General features: G+C 41.6%; 2 protein-coding genes across 2 annotated transcripts; both read right to left on the reverse strand.

Annotated features, from left to right (window-relative positions):
* Positions 1 to 892: 892 nt before the first annotated feature.
* Positions 893 to 6,939, reverse strand: LOC147797985 (uncharacterized). The gene is made up of 3 exons (XM_087142321.1): positions 6,709 to 6,939; positions 4,356 to 5,657; positions 893 to 3,119 (listed from the first exon to the last, which is right to left on the reverse strand). The coding sequence occupies exons 2-3, from the start codon at positions 4,777 to 4,779 to the stop codon at positions 2,494 to 2,496; spliced, it is 1,050 nt and encodes a 349-aa protein (XP_086998447.1). The 5' UTR covers positions 4,780 to 5,657; positions 6,709 to 6,939; the 3' UTR covers positions 893 to 2,493.
* A 282-nt stretch (positions 6,940 to 7,221) lies between these two features.
* Positions 7,222 to 14,575, reverse strand: LOC147797986 (E3 ubiquitin-protein ligase TRIM56-like). Its single transcript, XM_087142322.1, has 3 exons — positions 14,164 to 14,575; positions 10,907 to 12,205; positions 7,222 to 9,609 (listed from the first exon to the last, which is right to left on the reverse strand). The coding sequence occupies exons 2-3, from the start codon at positions 12,201 to 12,203 to the stop codon at positions 8,984 to 8,986; spliced, it is 1,923 nt and encodes a 640-aa protein (XP_086998448.1). The 5' UTR covers positions 12,204 to 12,205; positions 14,164 to 14,575; the 3' UTR covers positions 7,222 to 8,983.
* Positions 14,576 to 14,638: the final 63 nt, after the last annotated feature.

Below are 14,638 nucleotides of genomic sequence, written 5' to 3' on the forward strand. Positions count from 1 at the left end.
GAAAGATACATGATCAATGTATGGGGAATAGTACAACATAGACCGACGCTGGTTTTTACGATACGTTTCTAGGCCTGAAGCTTCAGTGACACAAACTTCAACTTCCGGCTTTGTTAATTCAGTCTCCCTTTTAACACCAATTCAACTATTTGTACACGTAGAGAAACAATTTGTTTCTAGAGACTGACAGTTCGTACAGTCTGATCGTAACAACGTATATTAATGCAGTGTGATCGGCCACACTGCACCTATTGGTTGCAATGGTAATCTTGAGTTGGGACAACAACCGTACTTGGGTGTGACCAGATTATTCATTCTTTGTCGATCTCGCAAAAATGACCCGCAAGTCGCTTAATTTCGCTCTGTACGGTCCAGCAAAGTTCCCTCAGACCTAACGCTCCGTATCTGTGCGCTTGAATGCTCTGGAAAACCAGCATTCTGCGCAAAAGGCCAAGCTCTTTCCTGAGGTCAGTTTGTTTGGATTCCGTAACAGGTCGGCTACAAAAAACAAAACTAAAGGCGTATTAATATTTACACAGGCTTTACGTTCGAGATACTCTCTCTACGGATTTCAATTTAGTTGCCAAGTACTAATGTGATAGGGAAGAAAACGGATATCTAGAATTATAGGATCAACATGGTTGAAATGGGACGGGACAGGGAAGCCATTCTCAACGTGAATGCAACAAGCACCGGACGTGGTATGTAGACGTAGAGAGACACACAAGATGTTGCTTGTAATACTCAACTTTGATGTATTGGCCCAACTAACTACCCGGGGTACTGTCATACATACATGTAGGCATCCTCAGAAACTACAGCCTGGAAGGAAGTAATTCCATTTCTTGAAGGAACAAAGCATTAAATGAAAGCAGTCGATGTGCAAAGATCTTCTATCAAACACAGACTACGTACACTTTATTCATACTGCAACAGCAATGTCCCTACACTTCAGACTTTATCACAAAAATCATGAAATATCCAAGAGGGTTTTCCTTTTTAGACTGTATGATTTCGTTACTGACAGCCAGATCATATGTCACGCACAGACAAACAACCAGGAGCAATTAAACAACCTCAATTATGGCACCCTTTAACAGCTCTCTCACAAACTTCCTGGAGAGCTGTCGTATTACGGGTCTGGTTCTTGATACGCCCCCAAGACTTCTTTATTACTAATAACGTACGGCTTACTTCATATCACTACATAGTACAAGGGGCAACTATACAGCCATACGGATAATCCAGTAAATCTGTCCACTGTCAAAACGAGTCTTGGGACTTGGCTTTTTTATTTGGTAGAGGTTTAGATGTTCAACCCTTCCTTGTGCAGGAAAGATTCAAGGAGGTCAGCCGAAAAGTAACAACGTTACCCATGGGTATGGAAATAACCGTTACAATGTAAATTACCTACGTCATGATAATTATTCACATTTACAAAATTAAAAGGTCATATTGCCTTTAAATAATACTCGGTATAGTCTTTGAAAACGTTTATATTCTGTAAGTGGAATATTGTTGCTGTCAGTAATTAAAACTATGTAAATAAAATCCAAGAACATTAAGCAATTTGTCAATAAAGCTTTTTATAACCTACATTTCATCTTGCTTTTGCCTCTGCCACAGAGAAAAACATCATTTAAATCTTTAACAAAACCTTCATTTGAGTTCAAAAGAAAACAAAATGAATTTTGTTTCGAAAGGAGTTGCAAAGGGGAATGAATAAATATAACTCTCCTCCAAATGGTGACATTGGGCCTGTTTTAACGAGGTATTAATTCGTAATATACATTCAACCTCAAATAAGAATAAGGCGGTTCAACACAAAGGGACAGTTTAGTTATGAGGGGAATATTCCTCCTAACGTGAGTTCCACATCGACATTTACAAATGTACTTCACCATTTAAATGATGAGACCTTCGCTATCCCACTACTCACACAAAGTAAACTTTTGAAAATCAAAATTTTATTTAAATCTCAATGAGAACAATTTGACTACACATATTATTTTTCAGTTTTTATACTTCCTCAATTTGATAATCCCCTGCAAGTTGTGTTCATTAAAATGGGAATGATTCTTTTGATGAGACGAGCTAACAACTTCCCATATCTCCTGTGAGCGCTCACGGTAGGCATAACTCACCAATATTGGGATACATTTACTACTGTTAAATAGACTATGAAAATAATTCACATGTCGTGAGAAAATATAGTTAACAATGCAAAACTGACAAAGGAAATTTGTTTAAATGATAAGCACTTTACGTAGCTCCCATACTTTTGAATCCCATCTCAGTGAAATTTTAATGTAGTTTGCTTTCCTCTTCTACTATGCAGTAAGCCTACGCAAACCTTTGTGGATCTAATTTCCTATTTAAAAAAATAAGTCATGAAATTGAAGGCAATGATGCACACACCGCAACGTTTCCGACGAATGCTACTGCTGTTTCCTTCCGAAGAAAGCGGAAGGAGATCGATTTGTTTGTGTTACATTAAACAAAGTCATAAATCTTCACTGAGAAAAAGTCTGCAACTGCCAGTTGCCCATCTGCTGTGAATGTGATTCCCAGGGGATAGTGCAGACCCTCTGCGATGCAGTGGAGAAAGCCACCTTGAGGGTCATAGTGGTGGATATGACTGGTGTCATCATCATCATTATGCATTGCAACATAGATGCCTGTGGTATCTGCGCATACACCAGTACAGTATCTAACTACCTCACCATTGATGGTAGGTTTGATTATGAACAGTGTATCACCATTCTCACTAACAACCCCGACTAACTGTTGTTCCCAGTCACTGATTACGACTCGATCATTGCTGTCAACAGCCACATAACAAGGTTCAATCTTGACTGGGATGGTGCTCCTGAGTTCCCCATCAGTGGGGCTGTGTTCGGTCAGCACCATTCTCTTGACATCACCAACCACAATGGTCCCATCCATCTTGACTGCTACACTCCAGAGGTCCACTGCGGTCTTACCGACCTCACTCGGTGGCACTGTGGGAAACTGGAAAGCCAGCGTGTTGTCCTTGTCAAAGACTTTCACGTGGGATGCGCTCTGCTGAACAACCACCAAGCGATTGCCGGTGCGTGTAGCTGCAATGCCACGTGGCCCTGTTTGGAGTTGATAGACAAAAAGAAAAGCATTAACCAATCACCCACGTTCATGAAGAGTTACAAAGCCAGAGACATAGGATCAACCATTGTCCCCTCCTCGACAAATAGATCACGGGAACCTGGAACTATCTATTATGAAATAATCAATATGAGGTTCCTGGAAGAAGTGTCAAAGAAACAGCCTACCCTCCCTGTCTAGCGAGTCCGTGGAATTTGGAATTTTTCCTTCCCTCACGACAATAAGCCCAGCCGGAGTCACTTCTCAACCTTTGTTGTTGCCAGGCTTGCGTTAAAATGTTCGTAATATTAATACACTAGAACACTCGGTAGTATGGCAACGAACTTTAGGAAAAGAAAGAAAATTTTCCATCAAAATAAGGAGCAAGAGGGCGTTCTCCTCGTTACCGCCCACTACCTGTGCTGCATAGTATTTAAACATGGACGAATGAACGCTGACAAATAGATACTTCACAAAAACAGAAATGCACTTTGAGCCTTTAAGGGGCAAAACGTTGATCATGAACCATTGTGCAGATGCAACGTGTCCAACATTCGTTGCAGTGAATTTGAAGCGCATATCTGTTTTGTCGTTATGTGACATATATTTGCCTGAATGTTTACAAAAAATGTTTGATCCGGAATTGAGGTTCACTGGATTTGTTTTTAAAGAATCCAGGTATTGTACAATTAAGCCGCCTTGTAGTCTTTTTGGAGAGAAGAAAATTCTCTGAATGAAATATCCTGCAATATCAGGAAAAATAAACATGCCAATCATTTTTTTCTCTTAGAGCCTCCTCCGTCTGGGTATCATGTGACTCTGCCAAAAGCCTTTAGATTTGTTATGTGGCTTGACACCAGTGGCGTATCCAGCGGCGGCAACTTGCCCCCAACCGACGGGTTGTTTAGACTGTTTGTTTAAGAATACGTCATAGGTGAGTAGGAAGAAAGTAATCAGTGTATTTACAAGTATTTATCAAACATGAACAAACCCTTAGAAAACAACACCACGAAACTGAAGCAAGGGAGTTGGGACTGTGAGTAGGCCTAAGGCTTTCGACATTTTTTCTCCTACCATCATCTTGAAAAAGCATTTTGCTTTTGAATTTGCCCCCAACACACACATCAGGCAGAATACATCACTGTTTGACATCGTAATTCCAAAATAAATCATGAATTATTTACGATAAACAAAGCACCAGTGTATCGCTGTGAGCAGTTTCTATCCAAACTTACGTCCTTCCATCGGGATTGTGCTTTTCTGGTTACCATCGATGCTGCAGGTCACAACTCGTTTGTTCAAGCAGTCAGCCACTGCAACCTCATCAGGCTGACGAGCAGCAATGCCACAAGCCCAATTGAACTTTCCTGGACCGCTTCCCTTGCGACCAAACACACATCGCTGCTCCCACTTTCCTTCCGTCACCACCTTGCCCAGACAGATGTCACCTACGCCCTTACTCGGCATGAACTTCAAAAATCCAAGCCTCTTGTCAACTCTGGGAATAGTTTGACCTGCCAACAATTTCAAGTCTTTGTTGATTGTTGCGTAGAGTGAGAGGAACTCACTATCCGCTGCCGTCCTTGTCACCTCTCTTGCTGTCTCCAATGAATGCTGTATTCTCTCCGATGCCAAACTCATTGTTTTCTCATAAATCATGCTAGATTTTGAAGACGATTGCTTTGGGTATTTGTGATTTCATGGATGGTGCGATTTTCTCGAGCAGTGACCTCTTCTCTTATCTCAGCTGCCTTTTTATGCACTACTGAAATTACGTTCTCTACTCTGATATCGAGCTCTTGTTTCATTTTTGAAACTATCTCCAGAGATTCTTGGAGTTCATTCAGGATCTGCTCGAGGGGGGAAAACAAGTCAGCTAATGACTCTTTGTATGTTGAAGTGGCCTGTTTTCTATCAATGTATGCGTGTTGCGGTTTGCAGTGGTCTATCACAGTACAATCTCGACAAATTAATGTCTCACAAGTTGTGCAGAAGAATCGCGTCACTTCACCCTCGTGGGTCGTGCATGTCGGATGAGTTATAGCAGATTTGGTTTTCAATGTTATCTTCCTTTCGCGAATGTCTTCCAGAGTAGATACCGTGTGGCCCGGTGAGATAGCAAATCGTTGGTGTATTTTACAACAAACAGTGCAGATATTCTGTTCGCAATCCAGACAGCGATGCGTTGCCTCATTGCCATCATCACATGTCTCACAGAGCAGCTTCGTCTCACCCGAACACACCAACTTTTCCTGTATTTCAATCCCCTCAACCAGACCGATCAGATAAAAGTTGGTTTTCAGGCCTCTAACCCCCGCCTGTGGAAGTTGTGTCTCTTGTCGACACACGGGGCAAGGAATCTCTGTACAGCCCTGGTGCTTCGTGCTGCAGTATGTCAGCAGACATTGCTCACAGAAACTATGCAGACAGTCCAGTATCTTGGGTCGTTGGAATCTCTCACTACAAATGGGGCATTCGAGATGATGTCTGCTGATCGTCTCTAGAGCTGAACTCATTGCTGATCCTGTAGTCATTTTCTGGTTCAAAGAAAACCATTAAAAGGTCTTGAATTAAATGAAAATCAACATTATTCACCATCGATAAATGAAACGAAAGTTGGTTGATACGGATTAAGTCTACTAATGTGTATGAAAACCATCCATGGGTAAATACATCGTTTTACGTCAATTACTGTCAGGGTAAATTCCTGTAGATCATTTCAATAGAGCCCCGACAGGTTTTCCTGTAGCAATATTCCTTCATCAGGCAGGGTGCTAACCAAAGCTCTGGTTTAAATTCATGCAAGCCAGTGGGGGGGGGGAGATTGCCTGCGTCTTTAAGTAAATAAAAGAAGTGGTATCGGCGACACCCGTTCATCAAAAAAGATTAACTGTTGTGCATTAACTCATAGAAAAATTGAGCTTTACAGGTGTCTTTCTTTACTTTTGACGTTTAAAAGTTTTGATATTAAAATGACCTATGAATAACACACAGTGGTGTTGTGCGCCTAACGGCGGGGCGCTTGAATAATTTGGCGGCCCATCCCCATTTACCAGAAAGTGTGCGGTGTGTGTTCAGACTCCCAATTCCCCCAACCTCTACAGTGTAACGCTCATACATTAACTTTAAGTTAGTCGTGTATTTCAATACAGTAGGCCTAATCATTCCTTGATAAAGCAACAAATCGGTTGGTACATTCATAACCTGACATAACTACTCCACACAGCTAAAAATCGAATGAGGCTGAGGTGAGTTGATGTGTCTTGTTCAACCCATCGCCCATCCCGTCCATAAGGTACGAGCGAGCTTCTTTAAAAAAGGGCTAAGCTTTCCCTCCCCCATGGGGATATTGCTGACACGCCCCTCCTCTTCCCCAACTGCCATGACCATGTTAACTCACACCCTGCCCTTTTCACTTCCCGATGGAGAATGAATAACATTACCACATAACAACATGTCCACCACTGTCCCTGTTGTGCTTTGGCAAGCATCAATGCACGTTTGCTTCATCACAGAGAGCGCCTTACATACTATTGTTCCCATGGCTAATCCAGAACGTTTATTGAGCCTCTACGTTCGTCAGCTTACCAATTGTATCTGATGGTTGTGCCACGGTGATTTGTTCTCGGTCAAGATATCTCTCGTTGGAAGGAGAATTATTTTAGCGATCCACTGCCTGAAATATGGCGTCCACAAATGCTTGACTATGGCTATCAGTAACGAACCGGTTGATATGTTTTTGCTGCAGCCGCTAGGCAGTGGCTTGCAAAGGCGCACGTTATTTCAAGCTGCAGCCGTAACATTCGATGGCATGGTACGAGCTTTGTTCAGTCAGTGCGTCATAACATCACCCGCTGTAATTGATTGACGCATGTGAGCTTGGAAAGGAAAGCTCTATTGTGGAAACAGGATTTATAGTACAGGACACACAGGATGCCATGTTAGACCATTCACGATACAAGAGCAGATAAACCTGCAGTTTGAACGCCTGGATAAAAGTCTAGTACAATCAATTCAATACAATCTATGCAGGAAAGAAATATGTATTAGGTTGCACGCTTTCTGCAACCAAACTACGTCACAATAGTAGAATAAACAAGATTTCGTGAGCCGCACGTAAGCGAATATCATATAACATAAAACAATTCATGTACAATGCATTGATTCTTGTGCAGTGTTTTGGGCGGTGTAATACCCGCCAATTATTCCTTTGTTAATCAGTACTTTATCTTATACCGTTCCAATCGGAGTTACTGCTACGACCTACGCAAATCAATCCATCTTTAATTTAATAATAATTTATTTCAGACTTTAGCACAAACATCCTGAAATACCCAAGAGGGTTCTCCTTTAGACTGTACGATTTCGTTTCTGACAGCCAGATCATATGTCACACGCAGACAAACAAACAAACAGGAGTAATTAAACAACCTCAATTCTGGCACCCTTTAACAGCTCTCTGACAAACTTCCTGGAGAGCTGTCGTATTACGGGTCTGGTTCTTGATACGCCTCAAGACTTCTTGATTACTTACTGATAACGTACGGCTTACTTCATATCACTACATAGTACAAGGGGGCAACTATACAACCATACAGATAATCCAGTAAATCTGTCCACTGTCAAAACGAGTCTTGGGACTTAGCTTTTTTATTTGGAAGAGGTTCAGATGCGTGTTCAACCCTTCCTTGTGCAGGAAACATTCGAGGACGTCAGCCGAAAAGTAACAACTTTGCCCAGGGCTATGCAAATAACTGTTACAATGTCAATTACCTACGTCATGATAAATATTCACATTTAAAAAAAAATTAAAGGGTCATGTTGCGTTTAAATAATACTCAGGCATAGCCTTTGAAAACGTTTATATTCTATATGTGGAATATTGTTGCCATCAGTAATTAAAACTATGTAAATAAAATGCAAGAAAATTAAGCAATTTGCAAATGAAACATTTTATAACCTACATTTCATCTTGCTTTTGCCTCTGCCACCGAGAAAAACATCATTTAAATCTCTAACAAAACCTTCATTTGAGTTCAAAAGAAAACGAAATGAATTTTATTTCGAAAGGAGTTGCAAAGGAAATGAATCAATATAACTCTCCTCCAAATGGTGACATTGGGCCTGTCTTTAACGAGGTATTAATTCGTAATATACATTCAACCGCAAATAAGAATAAGGCGGTTCAACACAAAGGGACAGTTTAGTTATGAGGGCAATATTCCTCCAAACGTGAGTTCCACATCGACTTTTACAAATGTACTTCACTATTTAAATGATGAGATCTTCGCTATCCCACTACTCAAACAAAGTAAGCTTTTGAGAACATTAAAATTTTATGTAAATCTCAATGAGAACAATTTGACTTCATATATTATTTTTCAGTTTTTATACTCTCCTCAATTTGATAATCCCCTGCAAGATGTTTGCATTAAAATGAGTCTGATTCTTTTGGTGAGACAAGCTGACAACTTCCCATATCTCCTGTGAGCGCTCACGGTAGGCATAACTCACCAATATTGGGATGCATTTACTACTGTTAAATGGATCTATGAAAACAATTCATAAGTCGTGAGGAAATATAGTTAACAATGCAAAACTAACAAAGGAAATTTGTTTAAATGATGAGCACTTTATGTAGCTCCCATACTTTTAAATCCCATCTCAGTGAAATTTTGATGTAGTATGCTTTCCATTTCTGCCATGCAGTAAGCCTACGCAAACCTTTGTGGATCTAATTTTCTATTTAAAAAAGAAGTCATGAAATTGAATGCAATGTTGTACACACCGCAACATTTCCGACTAATGCTACTGCTGTTTCCTCCCGAAGAAAGCGGAAGGAAATCGATTTGTTTGTGTTACATTAACTAAAGTCATAAATCTTCACTGAGTTAAAGTCTGCAACTGCCAGTTGCCCATCTGCTACGAATGTGATTCCCTGGGGATAGTGCAGACCCTCTGCGATGCAGTGGAGAAAGCCACCTTGAGGGTCATAGTGGTGGATATGACCGGTGTCATCATCATCATTATGCATTGCAACATAGATGCCCGCGCTATCTGCGCATACACCAGTACAGTATCTAACTACCTCACCATCGATGGTAGGTTTGATGGTGAACAGTGTATCACCATTCGCACTAACAACCCCGACTAACTGTTGTTCACAGTCACTGATTACAACTCGATCATTGCTGTCAACAGCCACATAACGAGGTTCAATCTTGACTGGGATGGTGCTCCTGAGTTCCCCATCTGAGGGGCTGTGTTCGGTCAGCACCATTCTCTTGATATCACCAACCACAATGGTCCCATCCGTCTTCACTGCTACACTCCGGAGGTTCACTGCGGTCTTACCGACCTCACTCGGTGGCACTGTGGGGAACTGGAAAGCCAGCGTGTTGCCTTTGTCAAAGACTTTCACGTGGGATGCGTTCTCCTCAACAACTACCAACCGATTGCCGGTGCGTGTAGCTGCAATGCCACATGGGCCTGTTTGGAGTTGAAAGACAAACAGAAAAGCATTAACCAATCAATCACGTTCTTAAAGAGTGATAAAGCCAGAGACCTAGGATCAACCCTTGCCCCTTATTCGACCAATAGATCCCGGAAACCTAAAGTTATTTATTATGAAGCAATCAATATGAAGATCACGGAAGAAGTGACCAAAAAAACGTGTAGCTACGTCCATGCATAGCAAGTGAACAAGGATTCATGTAGAATGTATATTGAAGCCTCCCCCTCCCTGTCTAGCGAGTCCGTGGAATTTGGAATTTTTCCTTCTCTCACGACAATAAGCCCAGCCGGAGTCACTTCTCAGCATTCGTTGTTGCCAGGCTTGCTTTAAATATTCGTAATATTTATACACTAGAACACTCGGTCGTGTGGCAACGAACTTTAGGAAAAGAAAGTAAATTTTTTTCCGTCAAAATAAGGAGCAAGAGGGCGTTCCTCTCGTTACCGCTCACTACCTGTGCTGCATAGTATTTAAACATGGACGAATGAACGCTGGCAAATAGATACTTCACAAAAACAGAAATGCGCATTGAGCCTTTACGGGAAGAAATGTTGATCATGAGCCATTGTGTAGATGCAACGTGTCCAACATTTGTTGCAGTGAATTGGAAGCCTGTATCTGTTTTGTCGTCATTTGACATATATTTGCCTGAATGTTTAAAAAAATGTTGGATCCGGAATTGAGGTTCACTGGTTTTTTTTTTAAGAATCCAGGTATTGTAGAATTAAGCCGCCGTGTAGTCTTTTTGGGGAGAAGAAAATTCTCTAAATACACTTTACTGCAATATCTGGAAAAATAAACATGCCAATCATTTTTTTCTCTTAGAGCCTCCTCCGTCTAGGTACCATGTGACTCTGCCAAAAGCCTTTAGATTTGTTATGTGGCTTGACACCAGTGGCGTATGCAGCGGCGGCAACTTGCAACCAACCGACGGGTTGTTTAGCCTGTTTGTTTTAGATTACGTCATAGGTGAGTAAGAAAAAGTAATCAGTATATTTCCAAGTATTTATCAAACATGAACAAACCCTCAGAAAACAACACCACGAAATTGAAGCAAGGGAGTTGGGACTGTGAGTAGGCCTAAGGCTTTCGACATTTTGTCTCCCTACCATCATGTTGAATAAGCATTTTGCTTTTGAATTTGCCCCCCAACACACACATCAGGCAGGATACACCACTGTTTGAAATCGTAATTCCAAAATAAATCATGAATTTATTTACAATAAAAAAAGCAGCAGTGTATCGTTGTGGGCAATTTATATCCAAACTTACGTCCTTCCATCGGGATTGTGCCTTTCTGATTACCATCGATGCTGTAGATCACAACTCGTTTGGTCCAGATTTCAGCCAATGAAACGTCATCAGGCTGACGAGCAGCAATGCCCCAAGCCCCAAAGAACTCTCCTGGACCGCTTCCCATGCTACCAAACACAGATCGCTGCTCCCACTTTTCTTCCATCATCACCTTGCCCAGACTGATGTCACCTACCCCCTCACTCGGCTTGAACTTCAGAAATCCAAGCCTCTTGTCAACTCTGGGAATAGTTTGACCTGCCAACAATTTCAAGTCTTTGTTGATTGGTGCGTAGAGTGAGAGGAACTCACTATCCGCTGCCGTCCTTGTCACCTCTCTTGCTGTCTCCAATGAATGCTGTATTCTTTCCGATGCCAAACTCATTGTTTTCTCATATTCTGCCAGTTTTTGAAGACGATCGCTTTGGATATTTGTTATTTCATGGATGATACGATTTTCTTGAGTAGTGACTTCTTCTCTTATCTCAGCTGCCTTGGTATGCACCACTGAAATTACGTTCTCTACTCTGATATCGAGCTCTTGTTTCATTTTTGAAACTATCTCAAGAGATTCTTGGAGTTCATTCAGGATCTTCTCGAGGGGGGAAAACAAGTCAGCTAATGACTCTTTGTATGTTGAAGTGGCCTGTTTTATATCAATGTGTGCGTGTTGCGGTTTGCAGTGGTCTATCACAGTACAATCTTGACAGATTAATGTCTCACAAGTTGTGCAGAAGAATCGCGTCACTTTACCCTCGTGAGTTGAACACGTTGGACAATATGTTTCGGACTTCTTGGTCATTTTTATCTTCCCTTGACGAATTTCCTCTAATGGGGGTATAGTGTGATTTGCTGAAACAACAGTTCGTAGCTGAGTACTTCGACAACGTGAGCAGATATTCTGTTCACAGTCCAGACAGCGATGCGTTGCCTCATTGCCATCATCACATGTCTCACAGAGCAGCTTCGTCTCACCCGAACACACCAACTTTTCCTGTACTTCAATCTCCTCAACAAGACCGATCAGATAAAAGTTGGTTTTCAGGCCTCTAACCCCCGCCTCCGGAAGTTGTGTCTCTTGTCGACACAAGGGGCAAGGAATCTCTGTACAGCCTTGGTGCTTCGCGCTGCAGCATGTCAGCAGACATTGCTCACAGAAACTATGCAGACAGTCCAGTATCTTGGGTCGTTGGAATCTCTCACTGCAAATGGGGCATTCAAGATGATGTCTGCTGATCGTCTCTAGAGCCGAACTCATTGCTGATCCTGTCGCCATTTCTACGTGATAAGGCAAATTAGAAACAAAGGTCCTCTATAAATTAAACTGTGAAAAATGTTCTTCTTTGAACAAACAACCGCATGAACGAGTTCAAAGTGAAGGAAATACTTGTGGGAACAATTTGATTTCCTCTGTTTTTTGAGTCTGTTTCTCCCGGACAAGGCCGCCAAACTTCCCTTCCAAATTGTATTTTAGGACACCCCCCCCAAAAAAAAACACAGGACACTTCAAACCCACGCTCTTTGTGCCAGGAATAATTATTAGATAATGGAAAGAAAAGACCAATGACGTCGAATACAGCAGATGCTATTGCAGCAACACGCAGACATTTTCAGGCACACTTTCTGGAATGTGTCCGATAGTGCCATCAAGTATGGTCAACATCTCTTGACTATTTGAAATTGATCATGCCGATGTGAATGAAATAACGACATGATTCAATAGTTGCATTGCCCAGGCATTGGGCACTGCAATCTTGCAGTTCATCTGGCATGCTTCGTTTTACGCAAAAGGAGCGGGTACAAAATCGTGATAAAGATTACACTCAGGATACCGGAGGCGCCCATTTTTTGTTTAATTTGGAGTTTTTGTGACGCGTTTTTTATTCAAATGTAACATGCATAGTTGTGAGCGGGTGTGCTAATAAATAAATGCCAATAAAGGGAGACAGGAGAACGCTTTTAGTAGTGTTTTCCTGCAGTATAATTTGACTATTTGTGGAATAGTTTCCACAGACAAAACTGTTTTTGTTTCTAATCCGCAGTTCAGTTTCTAATTCATGACGGTAGGCCAGTGAGTCATGAAGCATGTTTTTCTCGTGTTTCAACGTGACAAGTTCCGTTTCACATTTTGAACCCCTTTCCTTGCTATAACGTCGTTCTGTGATGATTTACACGGCAACATGGCCTGTCTATTTTGTAAGAGAAAACGTCGACAATAAGCAATAAATCAGAGGTCCGTTTCATGACCAGTGGGATTATCTGTACAAGACGCAGATACGTTACAGCTGAAAAGGTTTCCCTCAGGCTTGAAGCCAAGGTGTCATAATTGGATGTGATCAATTTTTGGCATATATCGGAAATTCTTGCCTAAAATTCAAATACAGCTCCTTTGCCCTTCTTTTCAACTGCCTCTGAAATTACATCACAGTTATTTAGGTTCCTTTCAGTGTAAAACAAAAGGCCCCAACGTAAAGATGAAATGAGAATAAAAGAAAATGAAATGAAGGAGACTTGAAACACCATGGTGCTATTTGAAGTTACTGCATGGTCCATTTAACGCTAACGCGTTTTAAAAGATACGTAGATGTAGCTCTCGTCCTCTCCAACTTGTTCATGAACTGACTATTGAGCCCCCATGGTGTGTAAATCCCGGGGGATGGGGAAATATACCCCCCTTGGTGGGGGTATGGGCTATTAAATCATCCCCACTTTTGTTTGTGATGAGAAAAAAAATGTAGAGCGGATTGTGTTGAATTTTCAGGATTTCCCAACGATTGAAATGCAATATCACTGTATCAGAAAAGCGAAAGCAATTTTAGAAAGCCATAAGTATACCATTTTGGTTAAAGATTCTGCATGAATTGAATACACATCACAGAAGTACATCTTTATCAAGAACATCCCCCCCCCCCCCATCATGTCGAATTTTCATGACCGGGCAAATCGTCCCCCCATAATTTCTCCGTCCTCCATCTGCCCAGTTTTCAACACAGATTGACTCCACTGTGAGTTCCCTTTAACATTAGATCCCTTCCCCAAATTGTGCTACCTTTTAAACTTTTTGGTTTGGGGAAACGTTGAAGCCATTGGGACCAGAATCTGGACTGATCTCGTAGCCCGTACTCTATGTCCTATCGCCGGCAATTACCGATGTGGCAACTTTGCCACGTACCTTTTCAAACAAACCACTGACAAGTTCTTTGAAAGATTTTTGCAACGGAAGGTATTTCACTTACCATTCAAAGGAACGTCCTTGCTTTCCTTTTTAAATTGAATCGATTGACTTGTCTAGAGTTTTATCGAGATTCTTCCACTCTTGTAATGTAGAAATCACACCTGTAGCACAGATTTTGGAAAGTGTAGACGCGAAGTGTTTCCTGGAAAATGGCGCCGACAAGGTGTGGTGTGTAGGGATACGCAAGCAATGTACAGCGAGTGGTACATAAGGCCAGGCCTGCGTTGGTTTGACATTGATGTCTATTCCAAACTGTACGGTACATTCTCAAAGCTGCCTTACGCTTCAGTGCACAGTAATTTGCAAACCAAAGTTTGTCATGAACTTCAAAGCCAGTCCCTTCAACCCAGTCTCCCTTTCAACTCATTTCCACACCGTTGTGTCGAGACTCCATTCTGTTGGGACGAACCTAGCCACAGCTGCACCATAACAAACTACGGTAATACACAGTAACGTGTCATTCAGCACTAAACAGT

The sequence above is a fragment of the Acanthaster planci genome, linkage group LG10 (assembly GCF_054643075.1).
Source record: "Acanthaster planci isolate LZ-2023a linkage group LG10, COTS_SCS, whole genome shotgun sequence".
Lineage (NCBI taxonomy): Eukaryota > Metazoa > Echinodermata > Asteroidea > Valvatida > Acanthasteridae > Acanthaster > Acanthaster planci.